Source organism: Mytilus californianus, unplaced genomic scaffold, assembly GCF_021869535.1.
Source record: "Mytilus californianus isolate M0D057914Y unplaced genomic scaffold, xbMytCali1.0.p SCAF_10, whole genome shotgun sequence".
Classification (NCBI taxonomy): Eukaryota; Metazoa; Mollusca; class Bivalvia; order Mytilida; family Mytilidae; genus Mytilus; species Mytilus californianus.
Window position 1 is genome coordinate 65,555,994 of NW_026262582.1, and position 25,419 is coordinate 65,581,412.

At 32.6% G+C, this 25,419-nt stretch overlaps 1 protein-coding gene across 3 annotated transcripts in view; it reads left to right on the forward strand.

The window, feature by feature from the left end:
- The window catches only part of LOC127718970 (mitogen-activated protein kinase kinase kinase 2-like), a 67,347-nt gene that overhangs the window by 32,855 nt on the left and 9,073 nt on the right, over window positions 1-25,419 (forward strand). For 2 of the 3 annotated variants that reach the window (XM_052225043.1, XM_052225044.1), the window contains exons 5-15: window positions 12,865-12,970; window positions 13,752-13,928; window positions 14,913-15,044; window positions 15,629-15,714; window positions 16,102-16,184; window positions 16,825-17,124; window positions 18,449-18,466; window positions 20,258-20,406; window positions 21,471-21,596; window positions 22,378-22,507; window positions 25,083-25,257. In XM_052225043.1, the coding sequence (XP_052081003.1) occupies window positions 12,865-12,970; window positions 13,752-13,928; window positions 14,913-15,044; window positions 15,629-15,714; window positions 16,102-16,184; window positions 16,825-17,124; window positions 18,449-18,466; window positions 20,258-20,406; window positions 21,471-21,596; window positions 22,378-22,507; window positions 25,083-25,257 (1,482 nt within the window). The remainder of the gene's footprint in view (window positions 1-12,864; window positions 12,971-13,751; window positions 13,929-14,912; window positions 15,045-15,628; window positions 15,715-16,101; window positions 16,185-16,824; window positions 17,125-18,448; window positions 18,467-20,257; window positions 20,407-21,470; window positions 21,597-22,377; window positions 22,508-25,082; window positions 25,258-25,419) is intronic. The other variant, XM_052225045.1, reaches the window with a different exon arrangement.

A 25,419-nucleotide genomic window follows, 5' to 3' on the forward strand; every position in this document is an offset into this window, starting at 1 on the left:
AATTTTTAAGTTCTTAGACCACATTCATTCTGTGTCAGAAACCTATGCTGTGTCAAATATTTAATCACAATCCAAATTCAGAGCTGTATCAAGCTTGAATGTTGTGTCCATACTTGCCCCAACTGTTCAGGGTTCGACCTCTGCGGTCGTATCAAGCTGCGCCCTGCGGAGCATTTTATTTGCTCTATGCTGTGGTTCTCTCCAGCACTCTGGCTTCCACCACCAGTAAAAATAGGCCACCTAGGTGTTGCCAAAAGTAATGAAAGTGGTGTTTAACACCAATACTCAATCAATCATCTAGATCTATTCTTTGATATTTTTTTTTATATTCATATTGCGAGATAAGTTTTGTTTTGCCTTTGTTGTTGGGTTGCTTTGTATACCATTATTATTAAAGGAATTCAGATTGTGATATTTATAGCCCATTTAAAAAAGTACCAGCGTTCCTGCTAACATATATTGAAAAAAATAAGAGTAGGTCGATACTCAAAAATTTGTTCATTAAAAAATATTTTGATTGATTTTAACTGGGGAACCGGTCATGCCAGTCTGACTTTAATAATGCTTGTTCAAAAATGACAAACAAATCTTAAGGGTAGGCATTAAAACATAGGATAGGTAGGGTTAGTGGACAAGTTTTTTTTTAATTATCCATATAATATGTAGTAAATAAAATTATTGTACACATATAAATGAAACAAAAGTTTTGGTTTAAACTTTTAATTATGTCCATTATGTCATGTTTTATACCCTCCTCTTTAATCATGACCTAATTGCACCTATGCATATTACCTTGACCTAATTATTGATCACCTAATTGCACCTATGCATATTACCTTGACCTCATTATTGATCACCTAATTGCACCTATGCATACTACCTTAACCTAATTATTGATCACCTAATTGCACCAATGTATATTACTGTGGCCTAATTCCCAGGTGAATGAGTCACAATATCAGATGCATACTCTGCAGATATATATGTATCACTGATTACCACATAAAGTAATTATATCTTGTGTGTTCTGAGTAGAAAAACGGAAGTGGAATTTTTATATGGCGAGGGGATTAAAAACAAGAACTGAGGATGTATATTTTTTGTGACTTTTATATGTAGATCTTGAATATATGATTTGTACAGAAGTCTTCATGATAAACATCAAGTCAAATGGCCTTGGCCAGTAAAATTTTTCTGAAAAGAGGCCTGACAAGATTTAATAATAATTTAAAGAACTGTTATGATAAATGATTTTCTGGCTTGTAAGTCTAAATGTGATTCGCAGTGACTAGAACAAAGTAAGAAAAAATGAAGGATGTTACATATATCATAGATCAAAAGACATTTGGAGCCTAGGTGGCCAATTGGTCTAAACTACTGTGTCACTAGCCTGTCAACACTGAGGTTTTGAGTTCTAATCCTGCACCTAGCAGGTGCATCCAACTCCGATCTCAGTTTTCCTGCAGAGGGTTGGCGCCCGTGGTATGGCTTCATCCATCAATAAAAATTGACTGCTATGTTTTAGCAGATAGTGCTTAAAGTAGTGTTAAACACCAACTATCAATCAATGAATCAATCATATAGTTGACCTATAGATCTTGTTTTTGTATTTGTGATTTTGTTTCATAGATGTATATCAACATTTCCTTTTATTGTCATTTCTTCATATTGATTTGTATACATACACAGTGAACAGTTGTATTTGTATACAAGTATATATTTTGAAAGATACTCCAAAGTTTAAGGTCCTGACTTAGAATTACTCAGACATCCACTTGTACTGACTGGTCTTGATATTAAAACAAAAACAAAACATGTCATTGAGATAAAATTAGGTTTTTGGCAATACATTTGATCTGTTTACTTACTAACGTGTTAATGGGAAGAATAAGATCAATTTTACAACATTATAACACTTAGAAAAAGGAAACTTTTCTTCAAGGCTATGATCAATGGATTTGCACTGCCTAAACTATGTCTCTGTTACGTATCTTAGGATGTTTGCTGATATTCTTTTTGACTTTTTGTCAGATATTTGGAATCCTCTGGTTTTATCCATGTAGCATGTGTAGTGGTCATTAACAATTATTCTTGTTAAGCCCTACTTTCTTTTTATGATTTTATTACATATAGTTTAAAAAGCCATTTTAGAAAATGTAATGATATCTTTGTTATTTTTAAATAGTTATCATGGTTATAGAAAGAAAAAAGGTGCCAATATTAAATGTATGAAAAATCTAGAGAGAATCATTTCCTGCCAAATTTTCAATGGCTCAAGGACACAGGCCTTTCATCTTTTGTGTGCTTTTTTTGTTCGGTCATTTATATACTATCAACATCAATTTATAAGTCTTTTAAAATGTTTGATATTTTGAGACATAGCTGCGAACATCCTTAAGTCTTTGTGAATTAACTGTACAAATATTACACAATAACTGTATACCTGCTTATCTGTGATAGCTCTTTCATATTTGCTTTGATTCTGACCTCTTGACCTATTTATCTCTGAACTTTTTAACATACTTTGGATTCATTATTATTCGTGGGATACCATTTTTTGTGGATTTTGTTGGAAAAAGGTAAACCGCAAATTTAAAAGTTCAACCAAGTACAAACTTTCAATACGCTTGTATGAAGACTTTGGCAGATCCACAAAATCAAATATTCACAAAAATACAATGTTCCTCCTTGCACAAAAGTTGGTATATAATATTGGACAAAAAATGAATCCTCAGAATTTGTTTTTTTTTTCTTTGAGGAATTTTGACATGGGTTAGTTTAATGCAAAATATGGATAAGTTTGCAGAGGGATTAGAAATTTGATAACATAGACTTGGATCTGACTGAGAATTTTAGATGTGTACAGTCATCCGTCATGATGGTGGCTGTTAGTAGCGGAAATAAAATCGACAATAAACAAAACTAATGCATTGAAACATTAAAATATTTCTCCAGATCCGGAAAAGTCTATTTACATTATTTAAGGAATGTGCACTTTAAATTTGTTTTAATCTATTATAAAATGTACAGTTTGCATATAAAAAAAAATTGAAAAGGGGGGAGTGGGTATTGGAATCTATATTTTTATTAACATGAGTAAAATAATCAAAAGTACTAGAGAGTTTAACCTGCACATGTATACATGTACCGGTAGCTCTAGTTCACAGTACACACAAAGTGTTTCAGTCAAACATACTTTTTTTCATGTGTCTGCGATAGACTGTGAAAATGGTGATAGGTGATGAGTTTAATGAGGGTCTTTTTCTTTCCTTATTTGGCACTAAAGATAGAATTGCAAAAAAAGACCCCTGCATGACTTTTATGATCTTGAAGGAAGATCAGGACATTTGATAAGAAAAAAAGAGAAAAATAAAACATCGCAAATAGACTGTTGGTCCTAGAAATCACAAAAGTTAAACTCAGCAAAAATATACCTATTTTGGGCTCCAGTAAGATTATGATACCCCCTTTGGTCACAAGTTTGTGTTTAAAAATTGCATCATGTCACCAGCTGGTCACTTTTAAGCAAATTTGACAGGTTTATGTTTAACAATTAGGTCAGGTCGTAAGGTCGCCAGTGTCAAACCCTCCAAGGTAGCAGGTCAGATTTGACCATGTTGGAGTCACCTTTTTACTTGCATATTCGAAGGCGGAAGCAGGTCTAGTAACCTCTCTACTCCATCCATCCATCCCTCTGTCTGTCCATCCAAAAGAAAACTTTGATACTTTCAAGCTTTTCTTAACTTCTATACCATGTAAACAAGGAAATGATTTAATATTTGGTCTATTTGGTCTGTAGCTTTATAATGTTAAGTTGTAGCAAATACTCATGCAGCGATGCAGGTCCAGACCTGGTATTGGTCTTGTTACATTTTCTTGTTTGAATTGTTTTACATTTGTCATTTTGGGCCTTTTATAGCTGCATGAATATGCGGTATGGACTTTGCTCATTGTTGAAGGCCATACAGTGACCTATAGTTGTTAATTCCTGAGTCATTTGGTCTCTTGTGGAGGGTTGTCTCATTGGCAATCATACCACATCTTCTTATTTGTATATGACAGTATTCAAAAACATAAGTATTTCAGAGTTTTAAACTGAAACATCCACAATGATTGACTGTGAAGATTCACCTCCTCCGAGGTGAATCACCCTGTGTGTGCTGTAGTAGTTTAAGCCAAATTAGAATGGCACAGTTTTTTTTGTAATTAGTCATCAATAGTCACCTCTTTTCCTTATTATTTGTTAGGTTCATCAATCTATATATGCAATGATCTGAATGAGTAACACAACCCTGTTCTAGCAGTGAAATACTTAGTTAAGTTAGTCAAGGATGTTATTAATTTCAAAAGTAGATGGGTGGGTGGTCATAATTTAAAAACAAGTGTAAGAAAAAATTGTACAACTGAACAATATTTTTATATATATCATGTATATATAAGTAAATTATGTATGATTGATAACTGGAAATAGATTATTTTTAGAATGTAAATCATGTTAGGCATATGATTGATGATTTCATTCACAACTCACGAATATTAATTATATGCTAATCGCTAATGAATATTCATTTAGATACATGTACGTCAGACATATACCAGTTGTTTTTTTTCTGTGTTCAATACATAAGGAATCATAAGGACTATATCCTCGCTAAGGCCAAAACTAAAAGTTAAATTGTTTGATGTTGCCAACCTGCCCACTTAAAGAGCAGCCTACCCAAATAACTTTATGTCACAAATTGTTTCAAATTTTTTTTGTGAAAGATTTTTTCCTGCTCTAACATCATATTCTTCTCTAAAACATGATACTTGTGCTGATAGCCCCCCCCCCCCCCCCCCTGAAAAAATTATAAAACCCCTACCTACCTACCCAACACTACAAAGCATGGGTAGGCAACATCAAACAAAGAATTTGTTAAGGGTGGCCTAGTTTACAAAACTCAAAGCTGAGGGAAACAGTCATAACAGTAACTTTACTTACAGAAAGGTCTTTGAAATAGAGCAACAGGAGCAACAGCTCATACCTTACTGTTACCTTAAAGTTCCAGTTAACTCTTGGGGAACAGTCATGACAGCAACGTTACTTACAGAAAGGCCTTTAAATTAGGGCAAACGTTCATACCTTACTGTTACCTTAAAGTTCCAGTTTCAAGACCCTTTTATCACTGGTTTCTTTGCTAGATGATAATAAAGCTACATATGTCCGTGGAAGAACACAAACGAAAAGGGCCTCTCTTGTACCAAATTATTGGCCTGTTATCTTTGATGAGTTTAAATCTACAAAATAAAGGCGGTAACGGACAAGATCAGGAGGATGTTGGTTTTCTTGTTTGACTTGTTTTCCTTTTGTCACAACGGGGTCCTTTCTATATTGTTAAGGATTTTGCTCACTGTTGAGGCAGTAAGATGACCTATAGTTTCTTATATCCATGTCTTTTGGTCTCGAGGAGATATATGTGATTACAGGGGCGTATCGAGTCATTTTTAAAAGGTGGTTTCCAACCCCTAGAACCCCCTGGATTCGCCACTGGATTATTGGCAACCATACTTCATCTTTTTATTTTTAAAAAGAAATCTTGCAAAATTCCTTCATATTTTACCCGACTCTTTATCAAAAAGACCACTAAATTATCAAGATTATCATACATTTAAAAATGTGTAAAATTTAATTGCAAAAACAAACATAACCAATTATAATTCATTTAGAAATTATCATATGTAATCTCTACAGGTGCTTCTCTCTATCAGATGAGAGAATAATTTAAAGTGCAAAAATTTTAAAGAAAATAAGATGCACTTTAAAAAAATTGGTAAAGATTTCAAGATAAATATAATGTCTGGTAAAATGTAGGTAAAATTATGCACGCTAGTGATACTGTAAATATTTACATAGAATATTTTAACGAGTATGTAATATCAGCTCCTTGGTAAACCATTTAGTTGGATACTTAATCATGAAGAAAATTTTAGGGGATTTAAATAATATTTATTAAGAATGCATCGAGCCATTGATCATTAATGCATGTAAACACCTCATGTATTTTAAATAGTTCTTTTCACTTCAAACATTTCATTGCATTTCGAGAAAGGAGTTTTAAAAAAATCAAATATGCAGTTTATAGATTCTGTGTGATGCACACATAATGATGTACACCTTGACATATTCAATAGACTATTTTCATATAACCGACTTTTAACTCTGGAGTATATAATTTTTCAACTGGAATGACCTTATCTGTTGTAAGATATTTGGTACTTGGTCAAGTGATAGCAACAGAAAGAAAGTAAAATCAAGCGTAACATTCGGTGCAATTTAGTGGAAAAAATAATTGTTTTTTGTTTTCTAATGCACGACAAAATCAACTGTAAAAAGTGAACTTTTTCACCAAATTGCACCGATTGTAAGCTTGATTTTAGTTCTGTTAAATGCTCTTGCTTGACCTATTACTAAAATAGTCTATAAGACAAATCTGACATGATAGACACTTGTGGGTTACCGAATTATTCATGTTGTCTTCTAGATCTGATTGGTTTAATTTTGTTGTTGTGTTGTTATCTCACATCTTCTTTTATCCTTGTTTTTTTTTTTTTTTTAACAAATGATCTATTAATTTGCTGTTTTGTAATTTTTCATTTGTATTTAAGATAGAAAATACATCATAAAATATACATTTGTCTAGTGGGAAAATGTCCCCCAGGTTAACCATAGGAGCAATTCATTATAAAATATATAAATGGTCTTATTCACATGAATCATTTCTAATTCACTGTTGCGAAAATTATATTGCCAAGATCTGAGATAGTTCATAAAGGGGATATTTTTTTTCTCAGTTTTCCTTCTTTCTTTCCTTGTATTTGTTTTTATTAGGTTTTGTTTTCCTTTTGAAAGAAGATAATCAATATGAATCAAAATCCTACAAATATATATAATATAACTGTGGATTAATTATAATTCGTTGGATACAAATTTGCATGGATTTTGTGGTTACCTGAGAACCATGAATTAAGATCTACAAAAAATTACAAATTTTCTATAAGAATTTATAAAATGCAGACTTTGGCAAAACCACTAAATGAAATATTCACAAAAATGCAAGTTTTCCTCAATCCACGAAAATCGGTATCCACGAAAATAAATCAATCAGCAGTATAGGCTAACTTACTTATTGGTATATTGAAGTGGCCTTCTATAGATTTCTGTTGTTTTTTTATACCACTTTCTCTTAACTAAAATTAAACAGAAACTTGAATTTATACATTTTTTTTTATTTATTTCCTCCTTGTACGGATATATACATTTCTCTAATACTTAGCTGATTTATTCTATCCCTGACCGTTAATTACGCTTGATCTCAGTTCTTCAGTGGTCAAAATTCAATGATGACGTCAAATCTTCTTGCTTAGGTCTGAACTTCTGTGATGCCATGAAAAAAGGTGACCATGCCTGATGACATCACATAGAAAGAACACATCTTGTTGGCAGATCATTGACAAAAAAGGAATATGTTTGTCTACATGTTGTCTAAAAATCATAAGAGAAAGTCATTTTCCACCACTAAATCTTGTGCAATACGATTTTTCTTCACTCGGCAGTTAAATTTTGAATATGAAAATTTAACTGACTCCTGCAGAGAAATATTGTATCACATTTGATGCAGTGCTATAATCTTTATATTACATGTCTATATCTACAGTATGAAATTTTACAATGTCAAATATTTGAGGAAGAAGAATGTTTTCAGTTAGTTGGCTATATATAGAAAGGATCATATTCTCCATATGTAATGACCTTGACCTAGCGTGTCGTCTGCTCAGTGACTGCACACTGCAGACTAACATTAAAATGTCATATTAAGTGTGTGGGTGGCAGGATTGATTGACTAACAGGACATTTTATTTTGATATTTGTATACTTATGATAAGTATGACTTGAAAATGATGACAAAAATAGATTTACTATCCTTTGTGCTTCCTTTTGTTTACTTGGGAAGTGTTGTCTGGGGTATTGAAGCCAGAAAACTAATATTTGAGTAATTTTCAACAGCTTTTAAGTAGCAACTTCAGAATTTTATAAGTTGGGATAAAGAATAAACTTATAAAATAATGGTCATATATGCTTGCATGGGTATCAACGAAGTTAGGAAGATGATTTAAACATCTTTTTCTTTGGTTTTGTAACTATTTAGACTAAACTTGGTAAAAGTCCTCTTAATTTTTTTTAGGTAAAAGAAGAAAAAAATATAAAAAGAATTTGTATTTTATCTTTAGAAGAAACTATGCGTTAACCTTGGGCTTAATTACTTCTTTCTGTGACTGCTTTTATAGCAAGTATTAGAGAGAGTCAGTCTTTTTACTGAATAATATGACTTGTTTTGGTTCCCCTTTACCACAGTTGAGGGGGCATTAAGTGTTACCCCTGTCCGTCTGTACATGCATACATATGTATGTCACGAAATTGGTTTCCCTTCTCTAACTTTAGTTTGCCTCAACCAAATGTTATGAAACTTATACACAATGCTTATTACACAAAACACAGATCAAATATGAATTTAAGTGGTGTCACTTTAACCGTTCTAGATTTATATGCCCCTTTACAAATGGAAAAATTGATTTTTCGTTTCAGTTCTCTAACTTATGTTTCTTTATAACATTATATGCAAGCGGGGGCATCATCTGTGTCCGATGGACATTCTCCATTTATTTTTCTTTTAAGTTCACTGATATCACCCTTTTAATATTAAGATACCTTATCAGTTTGCATATTTCTTTAAGAGTTGTCTTTCTTGAGCATATTCCCATCAATTGATTCCTGCTCCACAGAAAAATGTTAAGTTTTCTGTTTTACATTAGATTTGTATGGTGTTTATATTATTTTGCGGTAAAATAAGGAGTATGGCAGAGTTTTAGGTCTGAATAGAGGTAGGGGCCTCGGTGGCCAAGTGGTCTAAGTAGTCAAACTACTGTATCACTACCCAGTCAACACTGAGGTTGTGAGTTCGAATCCCGCACGGGGTGAGTGCACTCGACTCAAATCTTAATTGACTAGGATTGTCAGTTTTCCTACCGAAGGTCGGTGGTTCTCTTCGGGAACTCCGGCTTCCTCCACCAATAAAAACTGACCACATGAAATAGCACAACAGTGTTGAAAGTGGCGTTAAACACCAATCAGTCAATCTGAATAGAGGTAAAATTTACTTTAGAAGTAAATATGCCCAATCTGGGTGATAATTCTTCATAGAAATGTTAACATGAACATGATGAATAGTCCTAATAATTCTCAGCATTCTCAGCATTCTTATAATAACTTTAGTTTGCCTCAACTAAATATTATGAAACTTATACACAATGCTTATTATCACAAAATACAGATCAAGTTTGAATTTTGGTGGTGTCACTTTTACTGTTCTAGAGTTATGCTCCTTTACAAGTGGAAAAATTGCTGAATTTTTCGTTTTCGTTCTTTAACTTAAGTTTGCCTCAACCAAATGTTATACACCATTCTTATTACCACAAAACTCAGATCAAGTACAAATTTGGGTAGCGTCACTTTTACTGTTCTTCAGTTATGTCCCTTTATAACTTTATATGATATGCAAGCTGGGGGCATCATCTGTGTCCCATGGACACATTCCCCATTTATTTGTTTTTGGGTGTTGTCTTATTGACATATACCCCAAATCTTTTATTCACATAGAAAACTATTTATAATTTACCCCTGCAAAATGTGTTGAATTAATAATTTCATATTGTTTGTCTTGACACAAGAGTTTAGTAGTCCCCTATCAACGAAGTGGAAGGGGACTTTAGGTTTGCACTCCGTCCATCTGTCTGTCTGTCTGTCTGTCTGTCTGTCTGTCTGTCTGTCTAATCAGTCAGTCTGCCAAATTAGTTTTCCACACTTTTTTTCTTCATGCTTGAAGATATTGATTTGAAATTTGGTATATAGTTTTATCATGACAAGTTACAGATCAAGTTCAAATTATTTTCCGGTCTGATGATTTTGTGCAGAGTTATGGTCCTTGGACTTACAAAATTCACTCAAATAAATAGTTTTCTGCACTTTTTTTGTCATGCTTGAAGATATTGATTTAATAATTGGTATATAATTTTATCATGACAAGTTAAAGATCAAGTTAGAATGTTGTTCCGGTCTGATGATTTTGTGCAGAGTTATGGTCCTTGGACTTAGAAAATTCACTCAAATAAATAGTTTTCTGCACTTTTTTTGTCATGCTTGAAGATATTGATTTAATAATTGGTATATAATTTTATCATGACAAGTTAAAGATCAAGTTTGAATTTTGTTGCGGTCTTGTAATTTTGTGCAGAGTTATGGTCCCTGGACTTAGAAAATTCACTCAAATAATCAGTTTTCAACACTTTTTATTTCGTCATGCTTTAAGATATTGACAATTCGTTATATAGTTTACACCATAACAAGTAATAGATCAAGTTAGCATTTTGTTACAGTATAATGAATTATTAACTGGTAGGGGACTATGTATTGCCATGCAATACTCTCAGAATGCTTGTTTTTGATAAATTTTAAGTGAAGACAAGTGTTGTCAGTGAAAGGGGATTCAGTGTATTAGATCAGTCTAACAAATAGCTTAGAATTGAAATAATTCGCATTTATAAGTTCTCATCCTCGGTAATTTTCTTTATCAAATAAAAATTGAAAACAAATTTTATTGCCAACAAATCTATCGAAAATAATTTATGAATTTAAAAGTCAATCAAAAAGTTTTAAATTCTGAAATTTGTTAACATTTCAGTAAAGATTTAAATGCCTTTACATCGAAAAATTATTAGAGTTTGAATAAAAAGTCTTTCAAGTATTGATTGCTATTTTACAGGGGAATATCATTGATGCAGTTAGATTGTGGTTTTATGTATGTATAAACAGGGACAAATTGGTTGTTATCAAACATAGAGTGTATTAGGTACAAGCGACACAAAGAAAAAGAAATGCAATTTGTTATATAAAACTGTTTTTGTAAAAGAACAAGGCTTAATTGTATTAGAGAGGTTCTATACAGGGGATTGTCTGTTTGTTTTCTCAAGATCTCTTAAGATTTTAAAGATTAACATTTTTTAGGTTGACAGTTATTTGATGGTCTCCATTAACAATGATTAAAAATTATTTTTTAGACTGGGGATGATATTAAGCCTGATTTATATAACTATTTGATAGTCTGAGACCATAGGTTGACCTTTAGATATCCCTCTTAATAAGACTAGATAAGTATCTCAACAACATTCCCCTCCTTCAACCCCCCTAAAAAAAAAGCAGCCTGTTATATCATGGGATTATAGTGTTTTACCATGACTTAATGTAGAGGTTATCCCTCTCAGTAAGACTAGATAAGTATCTCAACAACTTTCCCCTCCTTTAACCCCCCCTAAAAAAAGCAGCCTGTTATATCATGGGATTATAGTTTTTACCTTGACTTAATGTAGAGGTGTACTGTATTACATGTTTTTGAAATGAAAATAACATTTGATTTAACCTTGAGCAATTTGTTGGGTACAAGTAAAAGTGCATTCAATTTCAAACAGTGAGAAAATGAAGTAAAATTGAAAATTGAAAATCAAATTACGTGATCTAAATAGATAAAAATCTTCGACTATTAATTGTAATGTTAGTGCTTAGTATTTTATGTAAGAACAAATGTTGCGGATGGATGGGTTTGAAAAGCTGCTGAGTTTAAAATAGGATCAAATGGTAATTTATACTGATTTTGAAAGGTGAAATTTACTTAATCCTGTGTTGATCAGAAAAGGGTTTCTAATGAAATGTGAAAAAGAGACCTGGATGTTGGACTTGGAACTTAAAGAAAATTATGTGAATGTTTTGATAATAATTTTATTTCTGTATTAGATACATTAAAGGTCATTTAGTGACCTTTATTTTAGGGTCAATATAAACAAGATTTATTAGACTTATTTGAAATGTTTGACTACATGGAATAGTCTGTGAAAAAAACTCAATCAAATGACCCAGTTAAGTGACCATATGCTGACTTTGGCAAAACCTCAAAATCAAATATCTATAAAAACACAATTTCTTTTTCATCCAAAAAAATTTGAACGTACAGTATGTGTAAGAAGAAGTAATGGAGAAAACAAAGTCATTTCTAGAAAATGTCACCCATCATGATGATGTCCCTTAAATTTATTAAGATCATAATACAATGTTGACTGCTGTACCTGGTAGGCGACAGGGGCATTCAGTGTTAACATTGTCCACCTGTCTTTCCGTCCTTCTGTCTTTCCTTCCGTCTGTCCCATTTCTGTTACAAAGCCTGAGCAGGGGCATTCGTGTCCTCAGACACATTCTTCTTTGATTACCTATTTTGTCATTTTGTTTTGTTCACACATAATTATTGTCAATATAATGGAATTCTATGTGACTGTCATACAAGTGAGAGGTTTAGCTAGCTATAAAACCAGGTTTCATCCACCATTTTTCTACATATGGAAATGCCATGACTTAATGAGAAATATGACAGTTGTTTTAAATTCATTTGATGTTGTGTTTGAGCATTTCAGAAGAACCCATCTGTTTTGAATTTTCCTTGTATTTTTTGTTTTTGTTATTTTACTTTCTAATAATTGCATGCAAAATATAAATATATGCTAGAAGTATGTAGGTTCGCTTTGCATCATTGAGAAAGCAACCTCCCCACATCCGAAACGAAAAAAAAACAATTTAAAAAAAAAACAGAGAAATTTACTAGTCATGCTAGTAGATCATATGGTCTTGTATTTAATATGTTAAAATATCAAACTGGACATGATTCTTACCTTCAGTGTTGTTGAATTGGTTTACATGACTAAAATTTTTGTTTTTTTGTTTTTCAGGAGTATCAACATACACAGACCACTGACGTACAGCCACCTGAGAATGAAAGTATCAGAGATGTATACAATGGATTTAATGATATTCTTCACACAGGCAAATGGAGAGGTGAATTTTGTCGAGCCTGCAACTTTTGTAGCAAAAGCGACACATAGCTATCCTACATTCCGTCATCGGTGGCGGCATCCACAAATATTCACTCTGTGATTGAGTTTTTGAAATTTTAATAACTTTCATAAAATATCCTGGATTTCTACCAAACTTGGAAAGAAGCTTGTTAATGATTATAAGATAGTATCCAGAAGTAAATTTTGTAAAAAAAAAAATCCCGTTTATCCATATATTACTTATAGTTAACATTACATTCACTCTGTGGTTAAAGTTTTTAAAACATTTATTAGATTCATAAACCATCCTGGATTTTACCAAATTTGGACAGAAAACATAGACAACAGCAAAAGTAGTCACAATGTGTAAAAAGTAAACCATTACAGGTCAAAGTAGGGCCTTCAACACAGAGCCTTGGCTCAAACCGAACAGCAAGCTACAAAAGGGCCCTAAAATGACTAGTGTTAAACAATTCAAACAGGAAAACCAACAGTCTAATCTATATAAAAAACGAAGGAAACACTTACGGACCAAATCAACATACGTCAACCACTGAACAAAAGGTTTCTGACTTAGGACAGGTGCAAACAAATGCAGCGGGTTTAAACGTTTTAGTAGTCACCAACCTTCACCCTACCTGAAACAATAGTGTAACATCACAACATAGAAAGACACACTATAAAATATCAATTGAAATTGCTTTACTAGTTATATACAACTGCATATATATGTTAGTATTTCCAATATGTTTTAGTAATATAAGCTTTTTCTTCATTTGTAGGTACACATACCAATCACAAATCAAAAAGAATTAGATGCAGCCATTGATCTGGTGGACAAGAATGAGAAAATCACAAGTCTTCGACTATTCCTGTCTCCTCCAGCCGGCTGTGGTTATACTAATGTTCGAAAACATCAGTCCAAAGACTCGGCTAGTGAGAGTGGATTTGGTACAATGGTTAGTACAGGCAGTCTTAATATGCCATTGATTATTTCATTTGAATAGATATAACAAACAGCAACATTTTAGTTTTCGAAAATCATGTCCATTGTTAGAATGAATTTGTTACTACAGTCCAAAATTTATTCTGTTTGAAAATTTATATGTGAAGACTTCTATTCCATTTTCGGAAATTTATCTAAAAAATTCAGCTAGAGCAACTTTTAGAGACGGAAAATTGACAATGCAGTCCTATTTCAGCTTTTGGTATTAAATTGTAAATATCATCATTATTTTGAGTAATTTTTATTTATTTAGTTTTCTCAGTTAGCCACAGCTGGTATTAAGGTATGACCTTATCCCTCTGTCTGTATGTAAATCTTGAAATTGGAAAAAAAATTGCTGAATTTGCCGTCTCCACACTCTAACTTTACCTTGCCACAACCAAATGTTATGACACACAATGCAAATTACCATCAAACACTGATCAAGATAAAATTTGAGTGGCATCACTTTTACCATTCTCCAGTAATGTCTCTTTATAAATGGAAAAATTGTTGAAATTGTCATTTCCGCACTTTTAACTTTCCTTTGCCTCAACCTTATACATAATGCTTATAACCACCAAACAAAGATCAATTTGGTAGGCATTAATTTCACTTTTCTTGTATTATGCCCATTTATAAATGGAAAATTGCAAAGTAGAATTTAGGGGCACTCTGTCAATTTTACTGTTTTTTAGTTATGCCTATTTATAATAGAAAAGTTCTTTTGTCCCCACTCTTACTATTACATATACTGACGCAAAGTTTTATTTCCACGCTCAAATGTTTGCATTAGCATATTGACTCAAGATTATATATTAACAAATTTATGTACAAGTAGGGGCAGGACATCTGTGTCCCATGGACACATTCTTTTATATTTTTTTTTAAAATTTAACAATTTTTTTATATGCTTATTGTGAATAAATAATATATTATTAATTTGTCTGTTTTTCAGTCTTCCAAACATTCTGACTACCGAGAATCACCTAGCCCACCACCTGGACACCTGCCACATGGAATATCCCATAGTGTTTCACGTACCTCTGTTAATAGTGAAGGAGAGTTCATTCCTGAGGATGGGGATGAGGTAAGACATTTCCTGGTATCAATTGAGTCAGGCAGTTGTAGTTGTGCATATGAGGGTCAAATAATTTAGCTGCTTATGGCTACTCTAAGTTACATACAATATAATACATGCAAGATATACAATATCATTATTATAAATACATTATAATTTGAATATTAGACATTTTCTATAGAACAGAGCAAAAGAAAAAAGTTCAAAAAAGATGAAAATAAAGGTAATTCTTGGTATTTGTCACAGATATGTCAGTAAGTTATGGGATCTTAAGAAAAATCTGTGTGATGCACCAAAGAAAGTGATAAGTGTGTGACGTCAATGGTACATTAATAAAAGCCTCACAATAATTTCTGAACTTACAGTACCTCATTACTCATTAGACACTGCTCTGTAATCCAAATGTCCCTCTAATGATATATTTTCATTTCAGTAAAAATTGATAAATCCCAAAATAAGAATTATTTCTCAGTTACAGTGACAGAAATGCTGATCATTGTCCTTGTCAATGATTCAATTTAGCTTACTCATTCTTGTTACACAGTACAATTAATGCTTACCGATGGATATTTAAATATAATGATTTTTTTTAGGGTGTATACCATAGTCCAGAAGGATCAGGGAAAATGACCGGTAGTATCTCATCACTGGACAGTGGAAGTTATGCCAGTAGTAGTCAGTAAGTATATCTACAGAAAGTTTTGTTGGAGTTTGAAATTCCTTCAATTTGGCGATAGATATTATCCATAAAATTAAAAACCCAAGAGAAAATTAACCTATTAAGAATAGTACTTTCGCAAACTGGAAACTGCAAATATTAGTCCCTAAGAAATAATTTTAGAAATAATACCATGAAATTTTAAATCATGGTAAATTGAAAACGTTGTCATATTCTTAAAGTTTATACCAGGTTATAAAAAGAAGATGTGGTATGATTGCCAATGAGACATCTCTCCACAAGAGACCAACGACACAGTTTACATGCATTATATGACTGATGGCATTTAGTGTTAAAATTTATAAAAAAAATGAAAATATACAAAATCAATTTTATTTTGTTTTACAGTGGTGACACGTACCCATTTAGAATACGAGCTGGTTCACGGAGAAGTGTATTAACTGATGCATCATCTAAAGATGAAACAGGGGGTATGTGGTACAGTTTTATTTTTAATAAGTAAAATATGGTTGCCCAATCTGATTAAAAAACCGATCCTGACTCCAAGCTTAGCAATTTTTTGTTCTGGTGATTATTACAATGAAATTTCTGGGTAGACACAAGATCTGTATTTTGATCAGATTGATAGTTGCCTGTCTATCTTTTGATATGGATTCTTCATTTATAGTTTTTTATGCTCCCGCCACGGCAGAGGGGGCATTAAGTTTTACCCTTGTCCTTCTGTAAGTCTCAAAATTAGTATCCTTTTTCTAACTTTAGTTTGCATCAACCAAATGTTATGAAACTTATAAACAAGGCTTATTACCACCAAACACAGATCAAGTTTGAATTGGGTGGCATCACTTTCACTGTTCTCAAGTTATGTCCCTTTATAAATTGAAACCTTGCTAAATTTGCTGTTTCATCCTCTTTCTTTAGTTTGCCTCAACCAAATGTTATTAAACTTATATATGATATCAAGCTTTGTGAAATGCTACATACAAACATCTGTCTATGGCTATTTCTCAAGTTATTGCCAATGAACTGACTTCAGACACCATCCAATCAAAAGTGCTGTTACATTCATATTTCATTAAACATATTAGAATCTTTTATAATTTTTGTTTTCAGATGGCAAAGTATGGTTTGATACGTTTCCACGGAATTACAATGTAAATACACATAACACTCATGACATTGAAGGCCACAGAACATTCCCACGTGCCAGTAATATGGTACAGAGACGGCCTGAGTTAGGGAGCACACTTTTATCCCGTGGGAGTTCAGGTGCTCTCAGCAATAGTAGTAGCAGCAGTGGATTCCCTCCAGATCCCGACATGGATTCACCGGAGGGCCGACTCAGTTTAAAGAGAAATAGTGATATAGATAGTCCTGTGTTCAATCCGGTGTCAGATTTAGCCTTCTCTAAATGTAAGTTTAGTGAAATTGTGAAAGGAAAATATCTTGGTACTTGGTACTTTGAAAAATCTTGACCATAATTGTCTTGATTATTAACGATGACCTGGTTATTTGAAAAGTAATCATCATGACTTTGGCAGACATGAAAAACTTCATAGACTATCCATCTTGTCAATTTCTTTAAAAAAATAATTTTGTGGTGAAGCTCATCTCATATAAAGTTCTTTAAAAGGAGAAGGGTGTTTGTAGTGATCCTTGGTCACGTCAAACTTAAGACTATAAGGCTACCCTTCAAAAATTCTTTGTTTGATGTTGCCTATCCATGTCTTGTAGGGTTGGGTAGGTAGGTAGGGATTTTTTTTTTTTTTTTTTTTTGGCCAACAGCAAAAGTTACATGTTCATGATGTTTAAGAGAAGAAAACGACGTTAGAACAGTAAAATATCTGTTTAAAAAAATCGGAAACAAATTGTGTCATAAAATTTTTCAGGTAAGCTGCTTTTTAGATGGGTAGGTAGGCAACATCAAACAATTTGAATTTTATTTTTAGCCTAAAATTTTCACATATCTGCTAATTGATATTGATTGCAGACATAAGTTATAATTAATTGCACTTAATCAAATAGTAAGATTATAATTATATAAGTTTCTACGCCAGATAACATTTTTTTGTTATTACCCTGCATCTGTGTTTTTCATGGAAAATGAAGATGTAGTGGGATTGATATCTAGCAAAGCCTCTCTTTCAATCAGGTGCATAGGGCTGTCTTGAACTTACAGTGAGGTGAGAGTTGTGATGTTGTAGGCCTCGATGTGACTTTGAGGTAAAGAACAGCAACAACAACGCTGTTCCTTGCTTTAATATTGTGTGTGTGTGTGTGTGTAGTGATTTTTTTGTCGTGAATTGATACATCTTTTCATTTTTATGACCCACCTAGGGGCATTATGTTTTTCGGTCTGTGCGTCCGTTCGTCTGTCCGTCTGTCCCACTTCAGGTTAAAGTTTTTGGTCAAGATAGTTTTTGATGAAGTTGAAGACCAATCAATTTGAAACTTAGTACACATGTTCCCTATGATATGATCTTTCTAATCTTAATACCAAATTAGAGTTTTGACCCCAATTTCACGGTCCGCTGAACATAGAAAATGATAGTGGGAGTGGGACATCCGTGTACTAAGAACACATTCTTGTTTTTCCATCATATATAAAAAAAAAAAAATTGAAAGAAAGAAAGTGAACTAATGTGTTTGTTTCTCATACACTTGAATCTGTTAGCTGAAACTGATAAAACTTTGATGAAAACAAATTATATATAAATTTTGATGCCAACTGTTTAAGGTCTTTCACCGGACAAGCGTATGTATATTTATTTATCCCATATCAATGTACTCTAATTTAATTGTAATTTTGTTGTGTGCTGTGTAGTTAATGGTATAACGATCAATAATGTGTATTGGACACACATATATATGTACACACATGTATGTGGGATGAACACATGAAATTTCAATATTTATCTAACTTGGAACATTTTGTATTCAGTTTTAATCATGCATGCAAATGATGTTATTTTTGTTCACTCTAGTCATTCTGTAGACAATCTTTAATAATTTAATTTGAGATGTATCACATCTTTTGATTGGCTGAAAGTTTTTTGTCTATCAGCTCATATACATAATTTTGTCATGTGACCGTGACATCATCAACGATTTTTCACGATTTACTCCTTAAAAATGGAATATATAATTATGTGGGTTATTCAGTGTGCACCACATCATTAATATTATTTCTTCATAGGCAGAAAAATATTACAGTCATTCCTTAAATTCCTTAAATACATGTTTATCAGCAAGGATTAAACATTAATAGTTCGTTTTTGATATGTTTTAACTTTTATTATTTTCAAGATGGTTTCTTATTATTATCATTTATTATTGTATTCAACTTTTACAGATGTTTAGGTGACATATTTTCTCTAAATATTCCAGATTTTAAAAAATTTCTTGTACTCCAACTAAATCAGACGCTAGTTCTTTTTTTCAATAGTGTGTTCTACAAAAATTGGGATGTTTGTTTATGCATTGCATTTAAAATAAACAGGTTGATTACTGTAAATTCAGATATTATTGCATGTATTTATTATTGCGATTTTTTGAAAATAGAAAACAATGCAAGATTAATTAGGGCTATTCCATTAAAATGTATGTGGGAGGGTAGGAAGGGACTTTCAAAATATCCCTACAACCAAGAACCATTTTTTAGATAATTTTGCATAATGGTAATAGACGCATACTGAAAAAAGACCCATGACCCACATTCAATAATTATACTTCCCTTCCTACCTTCCCACATACATTTTAATGGAATAGCCCTTATTTGGATTTCAGGAAAATTTGCAACAGATAGATGTTTAAGATATTAGAATGCGAATTATAACGATACTCAACCAGTCCCATTATTGGTATTAATAAAAACCTTGCAATAATTTCTGAATTAACAGTATATCATTTGTCCAATCAAAACCAGTATTCTGTATTTAAGGATACTGCAATTCTACCAATATCGTGGTCAATCGGGAAGTGTCCAATTAATTGTAACGCTTGAACAAATCTTGCAACATACTTTGGAAGCCAACTTACCAATCTTTTACTGACTAAGCCTTCAGGAAGAAAGAGCTCTAAACCTGCTAAACATCAATGGTGTTTATATAACGTGTATAAATCAACATCAATGGTGTTTATATATTGTACACGTGTGTAAATCAACATCAAAGGTGTTTATATATTGTACATGTGTGCCAATGGTAATATGATGTGTGTTTGTGTATAACTTGGAGCAGCTTTTTGAATAAGTGCTTAATACTTTCTTATAAACAAATACTATATATGAGGCAATGTTAAAAATACCTTACAAATTAATAGGATAATTTTAAAATTGTTATAGAAATAAAATATTTAGATCAAAACAGAAAAAACCCACTTTGCTTATGAAAGTGCTGAAAAGAGGCCCTAATAAAAGCTTTGAAATGAATAAATAAAATAAAATTTCCTGAGAGTTTTTTTTTTTAGTACAGTGATATATTGAGCCACAGCTATACTAATAAAATTAAGATAAATTAAATAAAAAGAAATATATTATTTATTTCAGCTCCCCGTGCTCCAGTAAACTGGCAGATGGGTAAACTGTTAGGCAGTGGAGCTTTTGGAGAAGTATACCTGTGTTATGACAGGGATACAGGTCGAGAGTTGGCTGTTAAACAAGTCACTCTTACAAGTATGAATGCAGAAGCTTCAAAAGTAAGAATAGGTCTTTTAGTCAAACATATTTAGAGTCAGTGTAAAACACCATTGAAAAGATAATAGAGAACTACATTGCACTTCACTCAACTCTTTCTCAAAATAACTAGCTGGGTGGTTTTTAATGACCTTGACTTGCTGTTAAACCCTTGCACCGTCAACTTAAATAATTTTGTTGTTGTCGTGAAGTTGGTCCGGAAGAAGGCGGTTATTTTCTCAAATTAAGAATGAAAGTAATCCCATTTTTATGCCCTCAAGGTAGGTGACGGGCGCATTAAGTGTTACTCTTGACCGTCCGTCCTTCTGTCTTTCCATCTTAGTACTTTCGTCTTTCTGTCCTTCTTTCCTTCCGTATTTCCGTCTGTCGGTCCCATTTTCGTTTGTTTGAAGCTTAAGCAGGGTATTCGTGTCTTCTTTTAATACTGAATATTGGAAAGTAGAAAGTGGCATACTTATATAAGTAGTTTGTTTACATTAAATGGACACACACACACACACATAAGTGACCCAAGAGCTATGTACATTAATAGGATTTCTTTCCTACCTAGTATTGTAGAATACCAATGAGTGTGCTGGAAACCAAATGAAATAACTTAATCATACGTTTCTGTAATTTGATTATCATATTTAAAAAAAAAGAGGTAGATGGCACCAAAGGGACATTATAAAATCATAGATTGAAGAAAAAACAACTATACAATGGCAAAATAACCCCTGAAAAATCACAAGACAAACAACAGTACTCATCATACTACGTAGAAAAATAGACTGAGCATCTTGAACCTCATGAAAAAATTGGGTGATATCTTGGGTGCTCTTAAAGAGTAAGCAGGTCCTGCACCACATTTAGCACCTGTTTTGTTGCTCATGGGAAGTTCAAATTTTGTGAAAAGTCCAATTTGGTGATGTCATAATCAAAAACAAGAGGACATGCTTGTGGCTATAATATTGTGATCATATCCAAGGTCATCTGAGACACAGATACTCCATAACAATCAATCAAATCATAATTGCATTTATAAAATCATATAACTTCAAATATTACACTGTGTTTGTATTTTTAGGAAGTGCGAGCGTTAGAGAATGAGATACAATTGTTGCGGAATTTCCAACATGAGAGAATAGTTTCATATTTTGGTTGTCAACAGGGTAAAACTAGCTTATCTATATTCATGGAATACTTATCTGGGGTGAGTATAAATAACCTGACAGTATAAAAAAAGGCAATGTTATGTGGTATTATTGCCAATTAGTAATCTACCACACATTTAAATACATGGATGCATGCAACTAAGGCCACCCTTAACAAATTCTTTGTTTGATGTTGCCTACCCATGCCTTGTAGAGTTGAGTAGGTAGGTAGAGATTTTTTTTTTGCAAACAACATAAATTACATATTTTATTCAAGAAAAGGACGTTAAGGTTGGAAAAAATCTTTCAAAAAAAAAATTGAAATGATTTGTAAAATAAAATTTTCAGATAGGCTGCTTTTTAGGTGGGTAGGTAGGCAACATCAAACAATTTAAATGCTATTTTTGGCCCAAAGGAAAATTTCATTCTTCAACATTGAGCAAAACCTATACTGTAAAGTAGCTATTTTAGGTAAGGCCAGCGATGTCAAAATATAAAACATTTAATGAGAAAACCAATGTCCTGAATTATGATAAAATATGTACAACAAACAGAGAAACAAATATGACTACATCCAATGACAACCCATGAATTTCAGACTCCTTACTAGGGACTGATCATTTTCTGCTTTTCTGTAAAATGTGCATTAAAACATTTTTGAAGATAAGAGTTTAATGAAGCACATGTCAGTTTTCAAGATTTGGTATGTTTAAAGATGTGGAAAAAAGACCACTTATATACATTCTTTGAAAATAACATATTGTTGTTAAAGGCCAAATGCTGTATTGAAGAGTGCACCTCATGTAGCTCTTATGTTATTTAGATATTTATCTTTTTCAGGGTTCATTAAAAGATTTACTTAACAAATATGGGGCATTAACCGAAGTGGTTTGTCGCAAATATACTCGCCAAGTGTTAGAAGGGCTGGCCTTTCTTCACAAAAATGTTATTGTTCATCGAGATATTAAAGGTAATTAAGACAAATTGATATACAGACATTATTGTAATGCATTTCTGATGCAGGAATGGTTTTCGTGCATATGCTACTAGGGAGTGTTTAACGACCTTAACTACACATGAGGGTCTCGCTCTGTCGTGCATATGATTGTCCTGAATAAGCAATAAAAATGTTTTTATACAATTGATATTAGTTCCACATATCCTTTTATAACAGTTCCTTCATGTTCTGTATTTGTTTCCTGATAATTTAGTAAAAATGAAAAGATACCATTGGTATAATAAAAAGAATAGAAGTTGAAGTTAGACAACTTGGTGGTTAAAAGAGAGGGAAAAAAAAGGCAAACATAAAAACAACCCTATAAAGAAGAACTCTAGTGCTCCATACATTTTAGCATCTGTCGTCATGTTTAAATTAATGTGTCAAAAACCCTTGTTTAAGCCTAAAACTTCAAAAAAAATTTATTGACCTCTGTGGCCAAGTGGTAGTTCATCAACAGTGATTGCTGGCCTGTCAAGACGGGGGTTGTGAGTTCAAAAACAATCATGGCAAGTGTGTTCCACTCTGATCTTAATTAACTAAATTTATTGCGAGGTTTTTATTAAAGCGAAAATAATGCGACTCGGTGAGTATCGCAATAATAAGAACTTGCATTTTGATAACTAAACCATAGATCTGTATGTAGATTTTTCTAAAATCGCAATAATTAAACTGGCACTCTTGTCCATTTTTTATACGCCCGTGTACAGGACGTATTATGGTATACTGTTGACCGTCTCTCGTCGGTCCGTCCGTCCGTCGTCAACATGTCGGACATTAACTCAAAAAAGCTTTAACCAATATGCATGAAACTTTGGTGAATTGTTTATATCTATTGACGTGAGCTCCCTTTTGTTTTTTTTTTAAATTTCAGATATACCGTTTCCGAGTTTTGGGGTTTTATTCATTAAAAAAGGGGGGATTTTCCAGTTTTCCGACATTAACTCAAGAATGCTTTCACCAACTTGCAAGAAATTTTGTTGAATTGTTTATATCTATTGACATGAGCTCCCTTTCGATTTTTATAAATTTTAGATTTTACGTTTCTGAGTTACAGGGTTTTATTCATAAAAAAAGGGTGATTTTCCAGTTTTCGAACAATAACTAAAAAATGCTTTCAGCAGTTCTCATGAAACTTTGGTGAATTTTTTATATCTGTTGATGTAAGTTCTCTTTAGAATTTTATAAATTTTAGATTTTACATTTCTGAGTTATGGGGTTTTATTCATTAAAAAAGGGGGGATTTTCCAGTTTTTGGACAATAACTCAAAAATGCTTTCAGCAGTTCTCATGAAACTTTGGTGAATTATTTATAGCTATTGATGTAATCTCCCTATTGATTTTCATAAATTTCGAATATGACATTAAGAAGAAATTGAACTTTATTTGTTTATAGTCCGACAACAGATTTACTAAGTATTGCGCAACAGCACAGTGTATTGCACAACTGCAAGAAATCTGTAATTGAATATAAATTCAATTCCTATAACCAATTTCAAGTTCTTTGACTACATTTATTCAGAAACCTATAATATGTCAAATATTTAATTACAATCCAAATTCAGACCTGTGTCAAGCTTGAATATTGTGTCCATTTTTGCCCCAACTGTTCAGGGTTGGACCTCTGCGGGCGTATCCAGCTGCGCTCCACGAAGCAGTTTATTAAAAATCGCAATAATAAATGCATGTAATAATTTCTGAATTTACAGCAACTAGGATTGCCAGTTTTTTGGCTGAAGGTCAAAGGTTCTCTCTAGGTACTCTCGCTTCCTTCACCAACAAATCTGTCTTCCATGATATAGCCAAGAGCCCTGAACATGTAGTTTTAAAGTTTCAATCTGCCTAAGAATCGGGCAGTGGTGAAAACATGAGAAACAAAAACCATCTCAAGTTGACATTAATTTAATCAAAATGTATAATGGTGCATGAATATAACATTCGTTTCCTTTTCCTGTTCTGGTAATTCAAGATATAATTTGGTTGAAATGCACTAGAAATTAACTATTAAGGGGAGCTAACTCTGTAATTTGCTATCATTCTAACCAAAATTTATCAAGAGATTTCTCGAATTACCAGACACGCAGAAACGAAAGACCTAGCATTTCTAACTCAGGATGATGGTAACTTCAAAATAGAATGGATAGGGCGGTGGTTTTTTTTCGGCCATGTTTTGATTTTTTTCAAAATTGCCTGATTCTTACAAAGACTGGCACTTAAACATCAACAATCAATCAAAATTTATTAACCATGTATACTATTAGAAGTTTAAGTCTTATGTTTCAGACATTTAAAAAGGCAGAAAAACAACTGTCTAGAAAACACTGCACGAAAAAACAAGAGCAACACAAACGCCACAAAGTATATGAATAAATTTGAAAGTTTGAGATAGAAATGCTTTTGTATGTTTAAAGTAAAATAACAAAAAAACTGAACTCCAAGGAAAATTTAAAACGGAAAGTCCCTTATCAAATAGCAAAATTGAAAGCTCAAACACATCAAATAATATTTTATGACAGTTATTTAAATGAGATTCTGTTTTTATTTCAAGCTGCTAATATTTTACGTGACAGTGATGGCAATGTTAAACTAGGAGATTTTGGTTCTTCCAAACGATTACAGACAATTTGTAGCATAGCAGGACTTAAAACTGTTGTAGGTACTCCCTACTGGATGGCTCCTGAAGTTATCAACGGAGAGGGATACGGCAGAAAAGCTGACATTTGGTAAATCATTTTTCTTCAATACATGTTTAATGACCACAAAATAACCGCACAAAAACTTCACAAAATTTTCCCATTTTTTTTGGAACATGCCCAAAAATTAAAATGTCAAATTCACCCATGAACTTTCATGTTTAAAAAAGGCCATTTTTTTCCAGCCATATT